The sequence below is a fragment of the Babylonia areolata genome, chromosome 14 (assembly GCF_041734735.1).
Source record: "Babylonia areolata isolate BAREFJ2019XMU chromosome 14, ASM4173473v1, whole genome shotgun sequence".
In the NCBI taxonomy this organism is placed as follows: Eukaryota; Metazoa; Mollusca; class Gastropoda; order Neogastropoda; family Buccinidae; genus Babylonia; species Babylonia areolata.
This window is the reverse complement of record NC_134889.1, coordinates 21,744,327-21,764,326: the sequence shown is the minus strand read 5'-3', so window position 1 is coordinate 21,764,326 and position 20,000 is coordinate 21,744,327. Positions and strand designations below refer to the sequence as shown.

The window sequence follows — 20,000 nt, the reverse complement described above, 5'->3', positions numbered from 1 at the left end:
TGATGACAAACCACTGCCTGTTACTCTGACACTCCATGTTTTCTCCATGTGATGACAAACCACTGCCTGTTACTCTGTCTGACACTTCATGTTTTCTCTTTGTGATGACACACCACTGCGTGTTACTGTGTCTGACACTTCATGTTTTCTCCTTGTGATGACAAACCACTGCCTGTTACTCTGTCTGACACTTCATGTTTTCTCCTTGTGATGACAAACCACTGCCTGTTACTGTGTCTGACACTTCATGTTTTCTCCTTGTGATGACAAACCACTGCCTGTTACTTTGTCTGACACTTCATGTTTTCTCTTTGTGATGACACACCACTGCGTGTTACTGTGTCTGACACTTCATGTTTTCTCCTTGTGATGACAAACCACTGCCTGTAACTGTGAAAGACACTTCATGTTTTCTCTTTGTGATGACACACCACTGCGTGTTACTCTGTCTGACACTTCATGTTTTCTCTTTGTGATGACAAACCGCTGCGTGTTACTCTGTCTGACACTTCATGTTTTCTCCTTGTGATGACAAACCGCTGCATGTTACTGTGTCTGACACTTCATGTTTTCTCCTTGTGATGACAAACCGCTGCCTGTTACTGTGTCTGACACTTCATGTTTTCTCTTTGTGATGACACACCACTGCGTGTTACTGTGTCTGACACTTCATGTTTTCTCCTTGTGATGACAAACCACTGCCTGTTACTGTGTCTGACACTTCATGTTTTCTCCTTGTGATGACAAACCACTGCCTGTTACTGTGTCTGACACTTCATGTTTTCTCCTTGTGATGACAAACCACTGCCTGTTACTGTGTCTGACACTTCATGTTTTCTCTTTGTGATGACAAACCACTGCCTGTTACTGTGTCTGACACTTCATGTTTTCTCTTTGTGATGAGAAACCACTGCCTGTTACTGTGTCTGACACTTCATGTTTTCTCTTTGTGATGAGAAACCACTGCATTTTCTCCTTGTGATGACACACCACTGCCTGTAACTGTGTCTGACACTTCATGTTTTCTCCTTGTGATGACAAACCACTGCCTGTTACTGTGTCTGACACTTCATGTTTTCTCCTTGTGATGACAAACCACTGCCTGGTACTCTGTCTGACGCTCCATGTTTTCTTCTCATGATGACAAACCAAACCATTGCCAAACTGCCTGTCACTGTGTCTGACTCTCCATCCCGGTGGTTTGCAGGTGTGGCCGGGGGATCGTGGTACCTGAGCCAGGGCGGTGGCTCCAACTACCTGTGTCTGGTGGCGGATCCTCAGCTCTCCAACATCACTGTTCCCAAGAACTTCAACACTCTCCACGGGGTGGAGTACCAGGACCTGGAAGGAAGCCACCAACACGACGTCGTGTGCTCTGTCTGCCGGGCACCCCAGGCCACCACACTCATGATCCCCGCCACCCGAACCTGCCCCTCCGGGTGGTCCACCCAGTACAGGGGGTTTCTGGTGTCTGCGTCTAAGGACCACAAGGGCAGAACGGAGCACGTCTGTGTGGATGAGAACAGAGAACATCCTCCAGGTGGGCATGAGGACAGAAACGGCGCCTTGTTTTATCACGTGATCTCTAGTTGTGGTAGTCTCCCCTGCCCGCCGTATCTGCAGTACAAAGTGGTCACGTGCGTGGTTTGTTCATTGTAATCATACCTATAATATTACGCAGTGGTCACGTGCGTGGTTTGTTCTTTGTAATCAGACCTGCAATTGTAATCAGACTTATAATATTACGCAGTGGTCACGTGCGTGGTTTGTTCTTTGCAATCAGACCTGTAATTGTAATCAGACCTATAATATTACACAGTGGTCACGTGCGTGTTTTGTTCATTGTAATCAGACCAGTGATATCACAAAGTGGTCACATGCGTGGTTTGTTCTTTGTAATCAGACCAGTGATATCACAAAGTGGTCACGTGCGTGGTTTGTTCATTGTAATCAGACCTGTAAAATACAGTACAGCGTCGCCTGTGTTGTACTGAGAAAGAAAAAAAATGATACAAAGTTTAAATGAATGTAGCACGGGGGTGGAGGTGTAACATGTACAATGGACAACTTGATTAAGTGATATCAGTTGAATTTATGGAACAGATTTGATAGCCGGATAACCCAAACTGACTTGAAGAAGGATTTTATGTGCAAAGATGAACATTGCAGTCCTGACGTTTTTGCAATTCAATCAACACACACACACACACACACACACACACACACACACACACACACACACACACACACACACACACACATATATATATATATATATATATATATATATATATATATATATATATATATATATATATATATATATATGTATATATGAACAATATAACAAGTGTTATCTGACTAAATGCACGTTTGACTTTATCTTCAGATTCAATTCGTGCCGATGACAAAAGTGGGATTTTTATGTTAAGAATATTGATAGGTTTTGCATGTATAATTTATAGCATTTTGTATTATATATAATGTTCAGATGATGTTATGACAAGAATTCGATTTGGCATGCCAGTCTTTTTTCTTTTCTTCTTCTTTATCTCAGCATTTCTATCATTTACAGTAAATATTTTGCACTTGACTTAACTTGTCTGCTGCGCAAAAGTGTATGTGAAGACGAGCTACATTTAGTTTTGTGTTGTTCTGCGTTGAGAATATAATAGAATAGAATAGAATATGTCTTTATTACCAAGTGTACCGGGGTCACAAGGAATATTGTGGGGGATAGTACATGACAAGATACGAACATAAATCATAGATCATACACAAACACAGAGACAGTAGAAATTAGGATATATACAAGTGCATATCAATATAAAAACTTGTGCATACACACACACACACACACACACATACACACATGCACACACACACACACACACACACACACACACACACACACACACACACACACACACACGTTTGAACAAAAGCTGCATATTACATATATCCCACCTACATTTATTGATACCCCACTCAGTTCCGCTCATGTCTGCTGACATCTGAAAAATAAAAGTGTTTTTAGAAAGAATTAGTCAGTTTGCTAGTACAAGGCGTTGCCTTTCCGATCTGTGTGCAACTTCATAATTATGTGGGGTTTTTTTCTTCTTCTTCTGGAAATACTGTTTTTGTATTGTACTACTCTTTTTGACTCACTTGTGTAAACAAAGTGAGTCTATGTTTTAACCCGGTGTTCGGTTGTGTGTGTGTGTGTGTGTGTGTGTGTGTGTGTGTGTGTGTGTGTGTGTGTGTCTGTCTGTGTGTGTCTGTGTGTGTCTGTGTGTCCGTGGTAAACTTTAACATTGACATTTTCTCTGCAAATACTTTGTCAGTTGACACCAAATTTGGCATAAAAATAGGAAAATTTCACTTCTTTCCAGTCATCTTGTTCAAAACAATATTGCACCTGTGGGATGGGCACAAAAAAAAAACAAACAAAAAAAATGAAGCCTAATTATATGCAAACTGCATTTACTGTTATATTTATATTTTTTGTATTCTCTAAAATTGGCACTTTGACCTCTTATTCTGACACAACAACAAGAGGAGTCATTATTATCATTTTTTGTTCAAACAGGAACTTCTTTTGCTATGCATGGAATTTTTTTAATTTTATTCTGCAAACGTTTTGGTGCAGACAGTAAAAAAGGGAAATGACTCTGTAATGAATGCTAGGGGACTTAATTTATCACAGGTGAGTCTTGAAGGCCTTGCCTCTCTTGTTTTTGTTTGTCACAACAGATTTCTCCCTCTAAAATTCTGGCTGCTCTCTTCAGGGAGAGCGCGTCGCTACACTGAGAGACCCCCCCACCCCCTTTTTTTTGTATTTTTTTCCCTGCCTGCAGTTCTTTGTTTGTTTGTTGTTTTTTTGCTTTTGTTTTCCAATCGAAGTGGATGTTTTACTGTGCTTATTTGTGCACCCCTTCATGGGAGGCAAGAGCATTCATGGGAATGAAACACCCGTATTCAAATACGTGTGCGTGTCCGTCTGTCTGTCTTTCTGTGTGTCTTTCTGTTTGTCAGTCTGTTTGACCCTGTCTCTGTCTGTCTGTACGTCTCTCTTTGTGTTTGTATGTGTATCTGTGTTTGTATTTGTATTTGAATTTCTTTTTATCACAACAGATTTCTCTGTGTGAAATTCGGGCTGCTCTCCCCAGGGAGAGCGCGTCGCTATACGACAGCGCCACCCATTTAAAAAAATAAAAATTTTCCTGCGTGTAGTCTTATTTGTTTTTCCTATCGAAGTGGATTCTTCTACAGAATTATGCCAGGAACAACCCTTTTGTTGCCGTGGATTCTTTTACGTGCGCTAAGTGCATGCTGCACATGGGTCCTCGGTTTATCGTCTCATCCGAATGACTAGCGTCCAGATCACCACTCAAGGTCTAATGGAGGGGCAAAATATAGCGGTGGCTGAGGCGTGATTCGAACCAGCGCGCTCAGGTTCTCTCGCTTCCTAGGCGGACGCGTTACCTCTTGCCCATCACTTCAATGGGTAGCTGACCAGCTGCGAAAGGTCAAAAACGGAGAAAAGGAGAGGCTGTGGCCCCGCCTCTCTTTCCAATGTCGAGCACAAGACATAGTGGGTGTGAGTTCACTTCCCCCTTCCTTGATGGCTGGTAATGGCTGCGGGACCTTTCTGTGAGACAGGAGAGAGACAGCCATGGACAGACAGACAGACAGACAGGCAGAGACACAGGCAGGATAGACACACACACACACACACACACACACACACACACACACACACACACATATATATATATATATATATATATATATATATATACATACACACATATACAAACACACACCCACACACACATACACGCGCGCGGGCACACACACACACACACACACACACACACACACACACACACACACACACACACCACTCTCTCTCTCTCTCTCTCTCTCTCTCTCTATATATATATATATATATATATATATATTTACAGAAAGAGACAGAGACAGACAGAGAGACAGACAGACAGAGAGGGCGTTCCAGTTATGACAGGCATCAGAACATATCACTGCAAGGAGCAATGATGGCGTCTTTAGTAGTGGCTGCTTCATTTTGAGCGTGGAAGCGTTTCTGTTTTGTACACACCCCTCGCCTGTGTTTTTCTTCCGAAGGGCCGGCCACTTAGGATGGTCGATTTTTATCTTAAAAATGTTTTTTTTTTTTTTTACAAATGCAGGAGGCCAGTCTTACTTTGATATCACTTCTCAGTTTTCATTGTTCTGATCATTAAGTCGCTTTGTTTCCCCCAGCATTCATTCTAAACAAAGCCCAGAAGGTTTCTCGGTAGCGAGAACCCATCACGTAATAGATGAAGATGTTGAAGCTGGAGTTGATGAAGAGGAATATCTCAGTGATCCACAGTCCCATCAGGTAGAAGTTCTGCTGGCGTCTTCCCGTGCTCACCTCCGGCAGGAAGAGGCAGGCCAGGCGGAAGAGACAGGAGGGGAAGATGCAGAGGGCGAGCAGCACCGACGTTCCTATCAACATCCTGGTAAGGGCCACCTCCCGAGGAGACAGTGAGGACGAGGTCTCTGCTCGCCACGCCACAGCCTGTCGGAGTCTGCCTGTCGTGATCACTGTGGCTATCACCACCACCGCCCCCATGGAAACGGGTAGTCCCGCTCCGAAGAAAACGTTGTCCACGTTGTCGACCACATCTTTGTAGCGCGAGTAAATTTCGCTGTGACTCATCATAGTTATTGCTACGCCAGTATCAAGGTCATACACGCAGGCGAAATGGTATCTGAACACCGCGACGAAATTAAGACCCAGGACAACAACATACACCACAACGATGATGACGGCCATGGTTCTGGTTCGCATCAGAGTCTGGTACTTCAGAGGTCTGAGGACACAGTAGCATCTCTCACACGCGATGATGGCGGACAGGACTAAGGAAACAAAAGAGGAGCCTAAAAACCCACCGAGGTTATGATTCACCATGAACTTCAGCACGGGACCAGGGTTTATTTCTGCCTTCCTCTGCAGATAATACTCCTCCCCATACAGCAGCATGGACATGGCCAGGAAGATCTCATCTGCAAGAGACAGTGAGAACAGCAACAGGTTGACACGGTCTCTGAGGCCTTGCCTGAAGAACACCACCATGTTCATTATATTACCAGGCCCACCGATGAGAAAGAGGATCTGCATCATGAAGAATCTGGCTTTACGTGCGTCCAGTTCCACTTCCTCACTGACGATGTTGTCGGGATTATCCCAAGGCAGATACTCCATCTCACTGAACCGGAACGGGACACACCCCTCTGGGCGGGACTCATTCTGGGCGTCAGTCTGCAATTCACCGTGCACTGCTAGGGTGCTTTGGGGAGTCATATCTGTGCTCATATACTGCAGGGTGCTTTTGAAAGTCATATCATATACTCATATACTGTGAAGAAGCACCCACCAAAGCATCAACTAGACTTGATTCCACAGTGTCTTCAATGAAAATGAAACCCTTTCAAAAATGACTTCTGTTGTGTTATCTAAGTACCCGAAGAAGCCCGAAGAAAGGTGTAAGAAAGTTAACAAATGAATATTTACAGGACACACATTCCATGCAACACTTCGAAATGGCCAGTTTCTTGGATCTGTCAGAACATGTCCACATATCACCGAAAGCATATAACAGTCAGTCGTGTCCGACTATGACTACCAGAACAGCAGAGGAGGCAAGTGCTGTTCCCGACTATCTGGGCTAAAATTATTATTTATTTATGTATTTATTTATTTGTTTGTTTTAAATATAACTTTTTATTTTAAAAAATTTTTTTTTAAAATTTTTATTTTTTTTTTATTATATTTATTTCATTTTATTTATTTATTTTTGTTCTTATTGTTATTTTTAAAAAATAATTTATTATTTTTTAAAATTATTATTATTATTATTATTATTATTTTTTCTCAAGGCCTGACTAAGCGCGTTGGGTTACGCTGCTGGTCAGGCATCTGCTTGGCAGATGTGGTGTAGCGAATATGGATTTGACCGAACGCAATGACTCCTCCTTGAGCTACTGATACTGATACTGATACTGGGCTAAAATCTGATCACAGTGAAGAATGTCTTGCCCAAGTTACGTCCCCACTCTCTCGGCCAAGAGGGTTTTAAGACAGTCGGTGTTGGGATGGTTCCCAAAGGCCAACTAGCCCCCAAGGCTGCAGCACTAAGAGCACGTAAAAACGCAAAGGTTAAATAAACAATAAAACGCCTGCTAATGACAACGAACAGAGTAAAAAAAAGAAAAAAAAAGAAAAAAGAAAAGGTCTATAAACACTGCCAGAGAAGTAAATTCTTGTATGCAATTACAAACTGGATTTCATTTCTGTTATTTGATAATAATAATAATAATAATAATAATAATGTACATTTATATAGCGCCCTTTCTCACTAAGAGCTCCGGGTGCTTTACATGAAAGAACAAGAGAGGCAAGGCCTTCAAGACTCACTTGTGACACACTTAAAAAAAATTCTAATCGTTAAAATGTGTTCTGTATTTGTTATTATAAAGCTTCGGGTAAAAAAACAAAACCCAAAAAACCCCCTGAAGGCAGATTCGAACCCCGCGTGTTCGTGTGAGAAGAAACTGTCGTACTCAATACACTATCGTGGCCCCTTAACTGACGTTCAAAAAGTTAACATTTAAACATGCTTTTTTAAGGGCGATAAATCGATTGCGGTATTCGCAGTAAGAACGCTGTTTAAATCATATTATTCTGGTGAATTTTGGGCATTCAAAAAATCTTCAAGGGCAATTAAGAATTCTTTTTAAGTCCGCGGTAAAGGAGACGTGGCTATCGTGGGAATCACACTGCAACATTCAGCCGTTTTCTCTGGATCTACATAGATGTACTAGTTACAGACGCCGGGAATGTACGACACGGTCGATTCAATTTCTCTTTTATGTTCATTTAGTTTTATAGTTTTAAAGTGGATATGAAAATTGAGTATTTTGTTAAATAATAATAACATGTAGAGCCAAGTACAACTACTTCTAAACGTCGTATAAAGTGAAAAGGACTTAATTTTGAGAAAAATCAAGACCGGAATTTTTTACGTTTCATCAAGGGTATTAACTCTCATGGTTTATTATTTTTAACTGTGAATTCCAACTGATTTTGTTGATATTTTTATGGCAGTTTGGGGCATAATCCAGTAAGTGATGAGGCGTTCACAAATCTTTCTCTGAATAAATATTTAACAATCTCCTTCTCCAACTTTCCACCACATGTTATCGTGTATTGTCGATTGAATATAGGATTGAACGGGCAGGTCAACAACTTGAAACAAAATGGCGTCCTTCGCGTTCGCGAGGAATATGAGCACGCGCTTTGAATATGTATAAATATGTGTACGCAATTGATTTTTGCCCATGACCATCAGGGCTCAGCCAGTAGATCTATAAAGTCCACTCGTGGTATTGATTTTAGTATTTTCCGAAAATGACCACTTGGGCGAATGAACATAGTGAAAGCCCTGTACACTGAGAGTAAAACACAAGCTTTTTATATATTGAGTATAATTTCAAAATGTAATGTTTAAGATGAGAAAGATCAGTTTAAAGCAAATGAACCCTCTAGCATTAATTACAGATTAATTTCCCTTTTTTTACTAGCTGCACCAAAGACATGCACCAGAAATATAGCTTCCATGCTTAGCAAAAGAAGTTCCTGTTTCAACAAAAAATGATAAAAATGACTTAATGCTGTGTCAGAATATCAGATCAAAGTGCCAAGTTTAGAGAATAAAAAAATCATAAATATAACAGTAAATTCATTTTGCATATAAATTGGCTTCTTTTTATATCTTTTGTGCCCATCCCAGAGGTGCAATATTGTTTTAAACACGATGACTGGAAAGAAGTGAATTTTTCCTATTTTATGCCAAATTTGGTGTCAACTGACACAGTATTTGTAGAGAAAATGGCAATGTTAAAGTTTACCACGGACACACAGACACACACAGACACACAGACACGCACAAACACACACACACACACACACACACACACACACACACACACACACACACACACACACACACACACACACACACACAGACAACCGAACACCGGGTTAAAACATAGACTCACTTTGTTTACACAAGTGAGTCAAAAATATTACAAGTAACATAAAACATTCATGACCACTCTTTCTCAAAACCCCCTCCCCCACTCATACTCTCCCTTTCCCACTCTACATACATCCAAAGTGAGCTGACATGGGTGGTGTTGGAGAAAAGGAAGCTGAGAGTACTTATAGATAGGTTTTAAAAAGATGAGTCTTTAGTGATGAGCGAAAAGCAGAAATAGAATCAGATGCACGGATATGATGAGGAAGGTTGTTCCAGATGTGAGGAGCAGCAAAGAAGAAAAAACGTTCACCATAGGTTCTTGTATTGACATGATGAAGTTTCAAAAGGTAACGTCAGAGGAAGAGCGGAGATTTCTTGTGGGAGTGTAAACACTGATAAGGTCAGAAAAATAAGTAGGTCCTGCGGAGTGGAAAGCAGAATAGCAGAGACATGCAACTTTGTATCCAAATATCGCTTCATTGGGGAGCCAATTTAGAGTGCAGAGGTGAGGAGAAATGTGATCAGTACGTGGGACTCTGAGAGTCAGACGGGCAGCATAGTTTTGAAGTTTTTGAATTTGCTGAAGAATATTATGTGGACAGCCTATGAGAAGAGAACTACAGCAGTCAATTCGTGACAGCACAAAAGCAGAAATAAGAGTTTTAGTAGTTTCAACAGAAAGGTACTGACGGATAGAGTTGATGCGACGAAGTTCACAATTGACTATGCATATCAGATTTACTACCTGAGGATGCATGCTGAGGTTTGAGTCCAGAATGACTCCAAAGTTCCTTGCTGATTTAGAAAACTGAACTGTGGCATCACCAACCACAATAGAGGCAGGAAAAGAAGTAGATGTGGACATTCTTGCAGAGGAAATAATCATAGCTTCAGTTTTGTCATCATTTAACTTAAGTTCGTTGAATGTCATACAGGATTTAACATCGAGAATACAATCCTGCATTGACAGAATCAGACTATGTACTTGGTTTTGTTCTGCAGACTTTTGTAGCTGAATATCATCAGCAAAAGAGTGGTGAAGAACAGAATGGCCAAAAATGACATCAGAAAGAGAAGCAGTGTACAGAACGAACAGAACGGGGCCCAGGACAAAGCCTTGTGGCACACCATAGGAGATCAGGGCTGGATCAGACTTAAAGTTATTAACAGAGACAACCTGGAAGCAGTTGGATAGGTATGAAGAAAACCAATTTAGAACTGTTGAGTGAATCCAAAAAACATGTTCAAGTCTGGAAAAGAGTATTCTGTGGTCTATTGTGTCAAATGCGGCCAACAGATCGAGCAAAGTTAACACAGATAGTTTACCTTCATGAACAGACAGTAACAGGTCATTAACTACTTTCAACAAAACAGTTTCAGTGCTATGGGCAGATCTATATGACTGAAAAGAAGAGAACAGGTTGTTTATTGCTAAATGGTCGGAAAGTTGGGAGAGAACAATTTTTTCAAGAATTTTGGACACAAAAGCAAGGGCGAAAACTTTTGAGGTCATTCTGATCCAGAGTGGCTTTCTTTAGCAGGGGCTTAACAAGTGCAGTTTTGTATACATCTGGGAAGACACCAGAAATTAAAGAATCATTTATAATTTTTGTAAGTGCAGGCAAAACAACATCCAAACACTCATACAGTAGTGGTGTGGGAAGGGGGTCCAGGTCACATGTTTTTGGAGCAGACTTTTTCAACACACTCAGTACATCTGTCTCTGAAACAGGTGTGAAAGCAACAAAAGGAACACCTTTAAATTCTTTTCCCAAGGGATGTGACACAAGTGACTGTGAATCCAGTTCTTTCCTGAGGTTAACAATTTTTTAGCAGAAAAAATCTGAAAAGACACTGGGCAGTAATGAAAATGGATAGATAGAAGGAAGCAAAGAAGATTTTGTTCTGCCACAAAGCTTATTTGTAATGCAATATAACTCTTTGCTTGATTTAGCTTCGGAGATCTTGGTGTTGGAAAACAGTCTTCGCTTTGTGCACAATACCGCCGCCACGACTAGAGGCACGAGGGAGTGACTTGATGGCATAACCACTGGGGGCAAGATCAGCACATACTGCTTCGTCTCCACGGGGCTTGAGCCACGTCTCCGCAGTTTCAGTTTCAGTTTCACTTTCTCAGGGAGGCGTCACTGCGTTCGGACAAATCCATACACGCTACACCACATCTGTTGAGCAGATGCCTGACCAGCAGCATAACCCAACGCGCTTTAGTCAGGCCTTGAGTGCATGCTTACATATTTGTGTACCTATGAACGTGGATTTCATTTTACGTAATTTCGCCAGAGGACAACACTCTCGTTGCCATGGGTTCTTTTTCAGTGCGCCAAGTGCGTGCTGCACACGGGACCTCGGTTTATCGTCTCATCCGAAAGACTAGACGCTCAGTTTGATTTTCCAGTCAAACTTAGGAGAAAGGGCGAGAGCGGGATTCGAACCCACACCCTCACGGACTCTCTGTATTGGCAGCTGAGCGTCTTAACCATTCTGCCACCTTCCTCCATAATAAACAGTAAATCCGCAATAAACAGTAAATCAATGTTGTTGTCAACAATAAAAGAAGAAATAGTGGTTCTTTTCTCTCTGCAGTTGGGATCAACAGACTGTGCGTTAAAAGATGCAATTTTAAGACCAGAGAGTTTACGATTGTTGGACGAGTGTGGGTGGAGAGGAATGGAGATCAGGTTGTTGAAGTTCACAGAGGGAAGAAGTTTGATCGGCGATCGGTCATCGACTGGACAGGGGGAGTGGAGGACTCGATGTCTTGTAGACACAAGCACTGGGATGGGCCTACTGTGTTGAAATCTCTGGCGCCCACCTCGAAACGGCCGTCGCTTTCTCTTCTTCGATGAACATGAAGCCCACTGCTCTGACTGCAGATCTGAGCACGGAACCGGACTGTGAATACCAAGATGACAACGTTTGTCACACACAGACAGAGTAATGTTAGACTGCATACACTGAAGCGGCAGTAATTCACTTCTACTGTAAAAGACTTGAGTGGTCAGCGATGACACTGGGCAACTCTGCTCTGCAGTTTCTTCCGCACGTTCAGGTTGCTTGTTCAATGGCCGGCAGCCGAGCAGCTCAGCGTAATGGAAGAAGAAGAAAGTGAGGTTGACTAATCGAACCATAAGTACCTTGTCCGTGGTCAAAAAGCGACAGAAAATACACCAAAATGACCAGCGTTCCATCAGTAGAAAGACTGTCACACTCACAATCAAGAAAACACTGTAACTCACACTCAGACATACATTCAACACTGGAGCTATTCCCTCAAACACATAAAGCGACGGGAGATAACTCTATATCTCGAAAGCTACACATATTAATTGTTACCTCCCCACGGAGGGCGTGTCGCTACTGTGCAGCGCCACCCATTTTTTTCTGCCTGCGAATGCATTTGTTTTCCTGTCAGACTGGATTGTTTTCTACAGAATTACAGAACGGTGCCAAGGACAACCGTTTTGTTGTCATGGGTTATTCTACGTGCGCTAAATGCATGCTAAACGCGGGATCTCGTCCCATTCGCATGAGTAGTGTCCAGAGGACCACTTACTGTCAAGTGTCAAGAGGACCACTTACTGTCAAGTGTCAAGAGGACCACTTACTGTCTAGTGTCCAGAGGACCACTTACTGTCTGGTGGAAGTGGAGAAAACACTGCCAATCGTAGGATTCGATCTAATATTTTCTCGCTTCCTAGGCGGACGCGTTATCCTCAGGCCACACACACACACACACACACACACACACACACACACACACACACACACACACACACACACACACACACACACACACACACACACACACACACACACACAAAGTAACTCTGCTGAAAAGATTTCAGTGGAAAAGAGTGAACATCTTTGTTCTGTTCAAGTTAAAACAACAACAAAAAACTTTTTCTATTCTTTGTTTAATCGATAACTCGACTGACCTTGTTAATATGTCGTCAAGTTTCAACCGAACTTACTTTTAGTGTTCACACCTCTCCTTTGAAATAATTATGCGAGACGCCCAGCGCTTTGAGTTTGGTCGGGAAAAAAAAGTGTACAGTGAAACAAATGTACAGTTAAAAGTAGATAAAATGTTAGAGACAAGAAAACGGAACACACACACACACACACACACATTTACACACACATCTCTCTCTCTCTCTCTCTCTCTCTCTATATATATATATATATATGTATGTATATATACATCTCTCTCTCTCTCTCTCTCTCTCTATATATATATATATATATATATATATATATATATACTAAAGCAACCAAAGAAATTAGTTTTTCAGCATACCTTCTAAATCGTGTCTGAGAATATATTAAAAGAAATCCGAACTTGGAAACGACTTTTTAAAAAAAAAGAAGAAAATTTCAGTTGCTATCGTAACAAACGACAGAAGGAAAGCAAGTCTCTAGCAGACTCGTATTCCATCCAGATTGTTCACTGCTTTCCCTCTCCCCATGATGCAAGAAAGTCCACAGAGCTGAAGTTTGATGCCAATGGTTCCAGAAACAGACCAGCCCAATCTGAGAGAGATCTCTTCCTTCTCTCAGCTGTTGATCAACTTTATACTATGCGTCAGCTTCGTGAAATGAACCTTCGTCCCATTTATACATACAGATATGATGCTGCATAACTGAGGGGGCGTGGTGGGTGAGAAGGAGAGGAAGGAGGAAGGGAGGAAGGGGTGTGTGGATGTGAACAGGAGGACAAGAAGAGGGGGAAGAGACAGAGAGAGACGGTGTTTGGGGGTGGAGGTGGGGGTGGGTTGTGGGGGGTGTGGGGAAAGAAGGGTACATAAACACAACAATACAAGACAATGCAATGCAATATAATACAATACTATACAATACAATGTAATTGGCGAACGAGTAAAAGGAACAGACAGACACACACACACACACGCACACACACACACGACGCGCGCGCACGCATACACACGCACGCACACGCACGCACACACACACACACACACACACACACACACACACACACACTGAAAACACACACTGAAACACGCACACACGTATACATAGGCACACAGACACACACACACACACACACACACACACACACACCGCACGCACATACACACAGACGCGCGCGCGCACACACACACACACTTACGTTCGCATATACACACATACACTTACGCACTCACGCACAGGTACACGCATACGCACACACACACACACACACACACACACACACACACACACACACACACATACATACATACATACATACATACACAAGTACGCGCACACACATAACACGCGCGCACACACACACACACACACACACAAGCCTGCGCGCGTGTGCACACACATCACCACCGCCACCACCATTGATTCCCTTTACCAACACGCATCATCCCCATCACCCCGCACGCTGCACACTTAATTACACGCACTCAAAGGAGCGCCGTGTTCGCGTGCGTCGTAAAAGTTCTTCTGCCCAACTCGCAAACCACATGCTCGGGGCGAGCGTGCATGTTGCGTCCGTTGTTACATTTTCTGTTGCATGAATATACACGTCTTTAACATGAATGGAGAAACATTTTTAAAAAAAAAGGGGTGTGGGGTGGGGTGAGGGAGACATTAACAATATAAAAGACAAGACAAGACAAGACAAATTCTTTGTTATCGATGACAATAGATAAGCACTGGCGCGCTTTTTTTTTTTTCATCCAGTCCCCGCCCTGAAACAGGGTCTACACTACACAAAACTACATTATATGGAGTGATGGCCTAGAGGTAACGCGTCCGCCTAGGAAGCGAGAGAATCTGAGCGCGCTGGTTCGAATCACGCCACAGCCCCCGAAATTTTCTCCCCCTCCACTAGACCTTGAGTGGTGGTCTGGACGCTAGTCATTCGGATGAGACGATAAACCGAGGTCCCGTGTGCAGCATGCACTTAGCGCACGTAAAAGAACCCACGGCAACAAAAGGGTTGTTCCTGGCAAAATTCTGTAGAAAAATCCACTTCAATAGGAAAAACAAATAAAACTGCACACAAGAAAAAATACAAAAAAAAGGGTGGCGCTGTAGTGTGGCGACGCGCTCTCCCTGGGAAGAGCAGCCCGAATTTCACACAGAGAAATCTGTTGTGATAAAAAGAAATACAAATACAAATTATATATGCCATTGCCAAAGTGGAGAGACAAGGATGAAATATACACACAGTTATCAGTGTGCTAGAACACAGGCTGGGTATTTGCTTTTTGTGAAACAATGCTTCATTTGAAGATATATATATAGTTGCTGTATGTGTACATTGAATACCAGTTTCGCGAAAGAGTTCTTCTTTTGAACATAGTGATAATGTCGTTGTTGTACATAAACACTGAATATTTTGTTTTGAGAAACAATGTATCTTTTGAACAAATTAACAGTTGTTGCATGCTCGCATTCAGAGTGGTTGATAAAGTTCACCAAGTCACTGAATAACAAAGATACCTTTATTGTTCAGTTATAACAAGCATTATACAATCCACCTTGAAAAAAAAAATTCAATCACATTCAGATACCTTACGTTTGACATTTTCGAATGTTCTTCTGTTACGATGTTTTCTATGGGATATAAAGTTGAATGAATGTGTATTTACTTAATTCAGTATTTCATTCAGTAGTCGTACGGATGAGAGAAGTTGGATAAAATGACAGGTTAAAAAGTCTTGACCATAGTAAGTTCCCCTTGTAAACGGGGGTCTCTTTTGATCCACTCATTTATCATGGTGATTGAAATTCTTCGTCAAACTTTCCAGTTATTTTTTTTTAATATCTTTATTTTGGTAATTTTGGCTTTTAAAAGAAAAGTCCTAACATTTGCATTCGATCTACCGGTTAAGATGGAAAATTCAGAGCTTTTACGCATATATCATCAACTGCTGAAACCTTAGAAGTTTTATACACAAATGATTTTACATCTGAAACTGTTACATTGTATTTTGTTGCTACGTCTACGTACGTCATTTTGGCTGGCTAAGAATTATGTGGTAAGCGTGACGTAGCGAAACCTAAATTATGTAACAAATATACATGGGATAATCAGTGTAATTTTCTTGCTAGGTCTATTCACTATAATTAAAATACCACGAGGCAGAAGAGTTGTCTTTATCAAAGAATGGGTTGAGTAGACATCAACCAGATCAAAGAACAACAATGCTGATTTTTGAGATAGGAAAACCTTAAAGAAAACCACACCTCAGTCACAAACACCAACCTGAATTTTTCCTATTTTTATGCCAAATTTGGTGTCAACTGACAAAGTATTTGCAGAGAAAATGTCAGTGTTAAAGTTTACCACGGACACACAGACACAAGGACACACACACACGCACACACACACACACACACACACACACACACACAGACAACCGAACACTGGGTTAAAACATACTCACTTTGTTTACACAAGTGAGTCAAAAACCACACCACAGTCACAAACACCAACCTTTTGTTGCAATCCAGAATTTCATACTTACTTCTCTCTCTCTCTCTCTCTCTCTCTCTCTCTGTGTGTGTGTGTGTGTGTGTGTGTGTGTGTGTGTGTATTTATATACATAGACTATATATTCAGGACACACGCTTGTTTCCACTGAAAATGATCCTGCAAATTTTTGAATGGCGTTGCATACGCAGTTAAAATAATCAGGCAGTGAAATAACGAATGCTCCAGGACAATGCAACCTTACCAACTGTTGTAGCTATAAAAGGGGAACAATAATTACACCTGACTAAAATAGATTTTGACTTCGTGTTTCAAATTCTACTGTTGGTGTTCAGCTTTGACGGCTTCAGGCAATGCTTCGGCATCGAATCCTTTCAAGGGGTGAATACCTGTGAAAGTGTCATCTCAGACACTGACATCCCAGACGGTCCACCCTCCACCACAGGTAATGGTCGGAGCGGTTTTTTGGCTGCGAGCAAGCGACTCACTTCTGGTTCGCTTTTCGGGCTTCAAAATGGACGACCATCTCTGCACCAAATTAATTTTCACAATGCCTTGGGGGTTTGGGAGGGGGAAGGTGTGGGGTGGGATGGGGGTTGAGGGAGGGCGTGGGGGTGGGGTGTGGGGGAACGTGTGTGTGTGGGGGGAGCAACTGCGCTGTTTTGTTGGCTGTCCTGCTGAAAGAGCTGGGAACAGAGGTCTCACCTTTCACGTCATGGTGAAGACTAGGGAGAAACACGATGAGTGGAGTGACGCTGTGAGTCAAGAACAGATCACGACGAGAGATGTCACTGTCCTCTTCTTGTTGGCTGTTCTCAGTGCCGCTGCTGGGTGTGCCTTGACAGTTCAGGGAGCCAGTTGCATTACTCGGACGGAAGAGCCTAGCGTGGTCGTAACCCGCTACTAACTGTGTGTAGTATGGAACTGACCAATGACGTAGTTCGGTCAACGCAGGCATTTAGTCACGTGTAACTGTCAAAAAGTTAGAACCAAGCAATGCAACTGGCTCCAGGTCAGCAGGGGTCACAGTGGGAATCTCACACACTGAACATCCTTCCTCAGAAGTCAAGGAGGAAGCTGGCAGAATGGTCAAGACGCTCAGCTGCCAATACAGAGAGTCCGTGAGGATGTGGGTTCGGGTTCGAATCCCGCCGATCTCGCCCTTTCTCCCAAGTTTGACTGGAACATCAAGCCGAGCGTCTAGTCTTTCGAATGAGATGATAAACTGAGGTCCCGTGTGCAGCACGCACTTGGCTCACTGAAAAAGAACCCATGGCAACGAGAGTGTTGACCTCTGGCAAAATAATGTCAAAAAAAAAAAAATAAAATAAAAAAAATCCACACTATAGGTGCACAAACATACAAGCATGCATTCAAGGCCTAACAAGCGCGTTGGGTTATGCTGCTGTCAGGCATCTGCCTAGCAGATGTGGTGTAGCGTATATGGATTTGTCCGAACGCAGTGACACCTCCTTGAGAAACTGAAACTGAAACTGAAAACCTCAGGTGTCAGGCCGTGCAGTGTCACACACCGCCCTGTGCATTGCTTCCTGGCTGTTTGCAGTCACCACACACCACTCCATCCATTCACACAGATTCATGGTAGCTGGGTGTGAACACTTTAAGACAAGACAAAGATATTTTATTGCGCTGATGTTCAAATGTTCAAAGACAAGTGTTGGCATTTCTCTCTCTCTCTCTCTCTCTCTCTCTCTCTCTCTCTCTCTGTGTGTGTGTGTGTGTGTGTGTTTGGAGGATGATATATTTTGGCCAAAAATTGCCCTGCTTTGATTTTGTTTTTAAATTTGAAGTATGGGTCATAAATACGAACCGTACAAATCTCCTTTTCTCAAATAGGATGAGACTGTTTGCTGTCCCAATCCTTGCAGTTCACATCCGATTTGAGTTCGAGAGCGTTCTATCTTGCTGTACACAACCGGTTCTGGAATTACCCAGCACCCACACTCCTCTGGCGGCCTGTGCTTACCCGGAATCCTCTCTTCTTCTTCTTCTTCTGCGTTCACTCGTATGCACACGAGTGGGCTTTTACGTGTATGACCGTTTTTACCCCGCCATGTAGGCAGCCATACTCCGTTTTCGGGGGTGTGCATGCTGGGTATGTTCTTGTTTCCATAACCCACCGAATGCTGACATGGATTACAGGATCTTTAACGTGCGTATTTGATCTTCTGCTTGCATATACACACGAAGGGGGTTCAGGCACTAGCAGGTCTGCACATATGTTGACCTGGGAGATCGTAAAAATCTCCACCCTTTACCCACCAGGCGCCATCACCGTGATTCGAACCCGGAACCCTCAGATTGACAGTCCAACGCTTTAACCACTCGGCTTTTGCGCCCGTCTGAATCCTCTCTTAGAAAACAACGTATTTGTTGTTCATTGGCTGCACAATAATGCTTCTTACAGCCATGCCTCTAACCAGAGGAACAGAGTGCTTCCCGTGTATACTGTGCTCTCTATAAACCTCTGATGTTGGGGGCTCTGGAACGAGAGACAGCGACGGTGCCAGTGTCAGGTCCGGCAGCTTTAAAGAACCACTCACCCCTAAAAAAAAAAAAAAAGAAAGAAAGAAAGAAAAAAAAGAAGAAAAAAAAGAAGAAAAAAAGATGTGTCCATTTATTTGTTAATGCTTTTTTTTTTTTCTTCAAGGCCTGACTAAGCGCATTGGGTTACGCTGCTGGTCAGGCATCTGCTTAGCAGTTGTGGTGTAGCGTATATGGATTTGTCCGAACGCAGGGACGCCTCCTTTGGTAGCCTATCTCAATCCCCAGTGCCGTTTTTCTTGAGCACCGAGCTCGGAGTGTATTGATTACTAAAACAAATGCGGGCTAAACTGAAGACAGGGTAGGAAAAAAAAATCTAAATAAGAGGTCATACGATTACGAACCTGCCAAGGTCGTCTCAATGCAATGCCTACCTGTTCAGGAAGAAGAAGCTGGCGCCATGTCCCACCTGCTCCAGTGGACTAGAAGACCAGAACATAATTATTCTTCAGTCCTGTCCCCTCCTGAAGGGGCTGAGAGACACCGTGTGGCCGACACCCAAACCCTACTGCAAACCAAGCTCCATGGCTCCAGACAGTTTTCAGTTTCAGTTTCAGTAGCTCAAGGAGGCGTCACTGCGTTCGGACAAATCCATATACGCTACACCACATCTGCCAAGCAGATGGCTGACCAGCAGCGTAACCAAACGCGCTTAGTCAGGCCTTGAGAAAAAGAAAAGAAAAAGGTGAATAAATAATAGATAAGCGTACATAAATAAATAATAATTATAATATAAAAAGGTAGTAGTAATAATAGTAATAATAATAATAACGTTTTTGTCTCCAGACAAAAACAAACAAACAAAAAAGAACAACCCAAAAAACAAACAAACAAACAAAAAAACAAAA

General features: G+C 42.5%; 2 protein-coding genes across 2 annotated transcripts in view; one reads left to right on the top strand and one right to left on the bottom strand.

Moving 5' to 3' along the window:
- The window catches only part of LOC143289644 (uncharacterized), a 7,394-nt gene extending 5,165 nt beyond the window's left edge, over positions 1 to 2,229 (top strand). The window contains exon 4 of the mRNA XM_076598691.1: positions 1,208 to 2,229. Coding sequence (XP_076454806.1) covers positions 1,208 to 1,659 — 452 coding nt within the window. The 3' untranslated portion in view covers positions 1,660 to 2,229. The remainder of the gene's footprint in view (positions 1 to 1,207) is intronic.
- Positions 2,230 to 5,263: 3,034 nt separating this feature from the next.
- LOC143289643 (uncharacterized) lies at positions 5,264 to 6,412 on the bottom strand. Its single transcript, XM_076598690.1, has one exon. The coding sequence runs from the start codon at positions 6,410 to 6,412 to the stop codon at positions 5,264 to 5,266; it is 1,149 nt and encodes a 382-aa protein (XP_076454805.1).
- Positions 6,413 to 20,000: the final 13,588 nt, after the last annotated feature.

Excerpts from the sequence above, each read along its gene's own strand:
- LOC143289643 (XM_076598690.1), bottom strand. The coding sequence starts at position 6,412 with ATGACTTTCAAAAGCACCCTGCAGTATATGAGCACAGATATGACTCCC.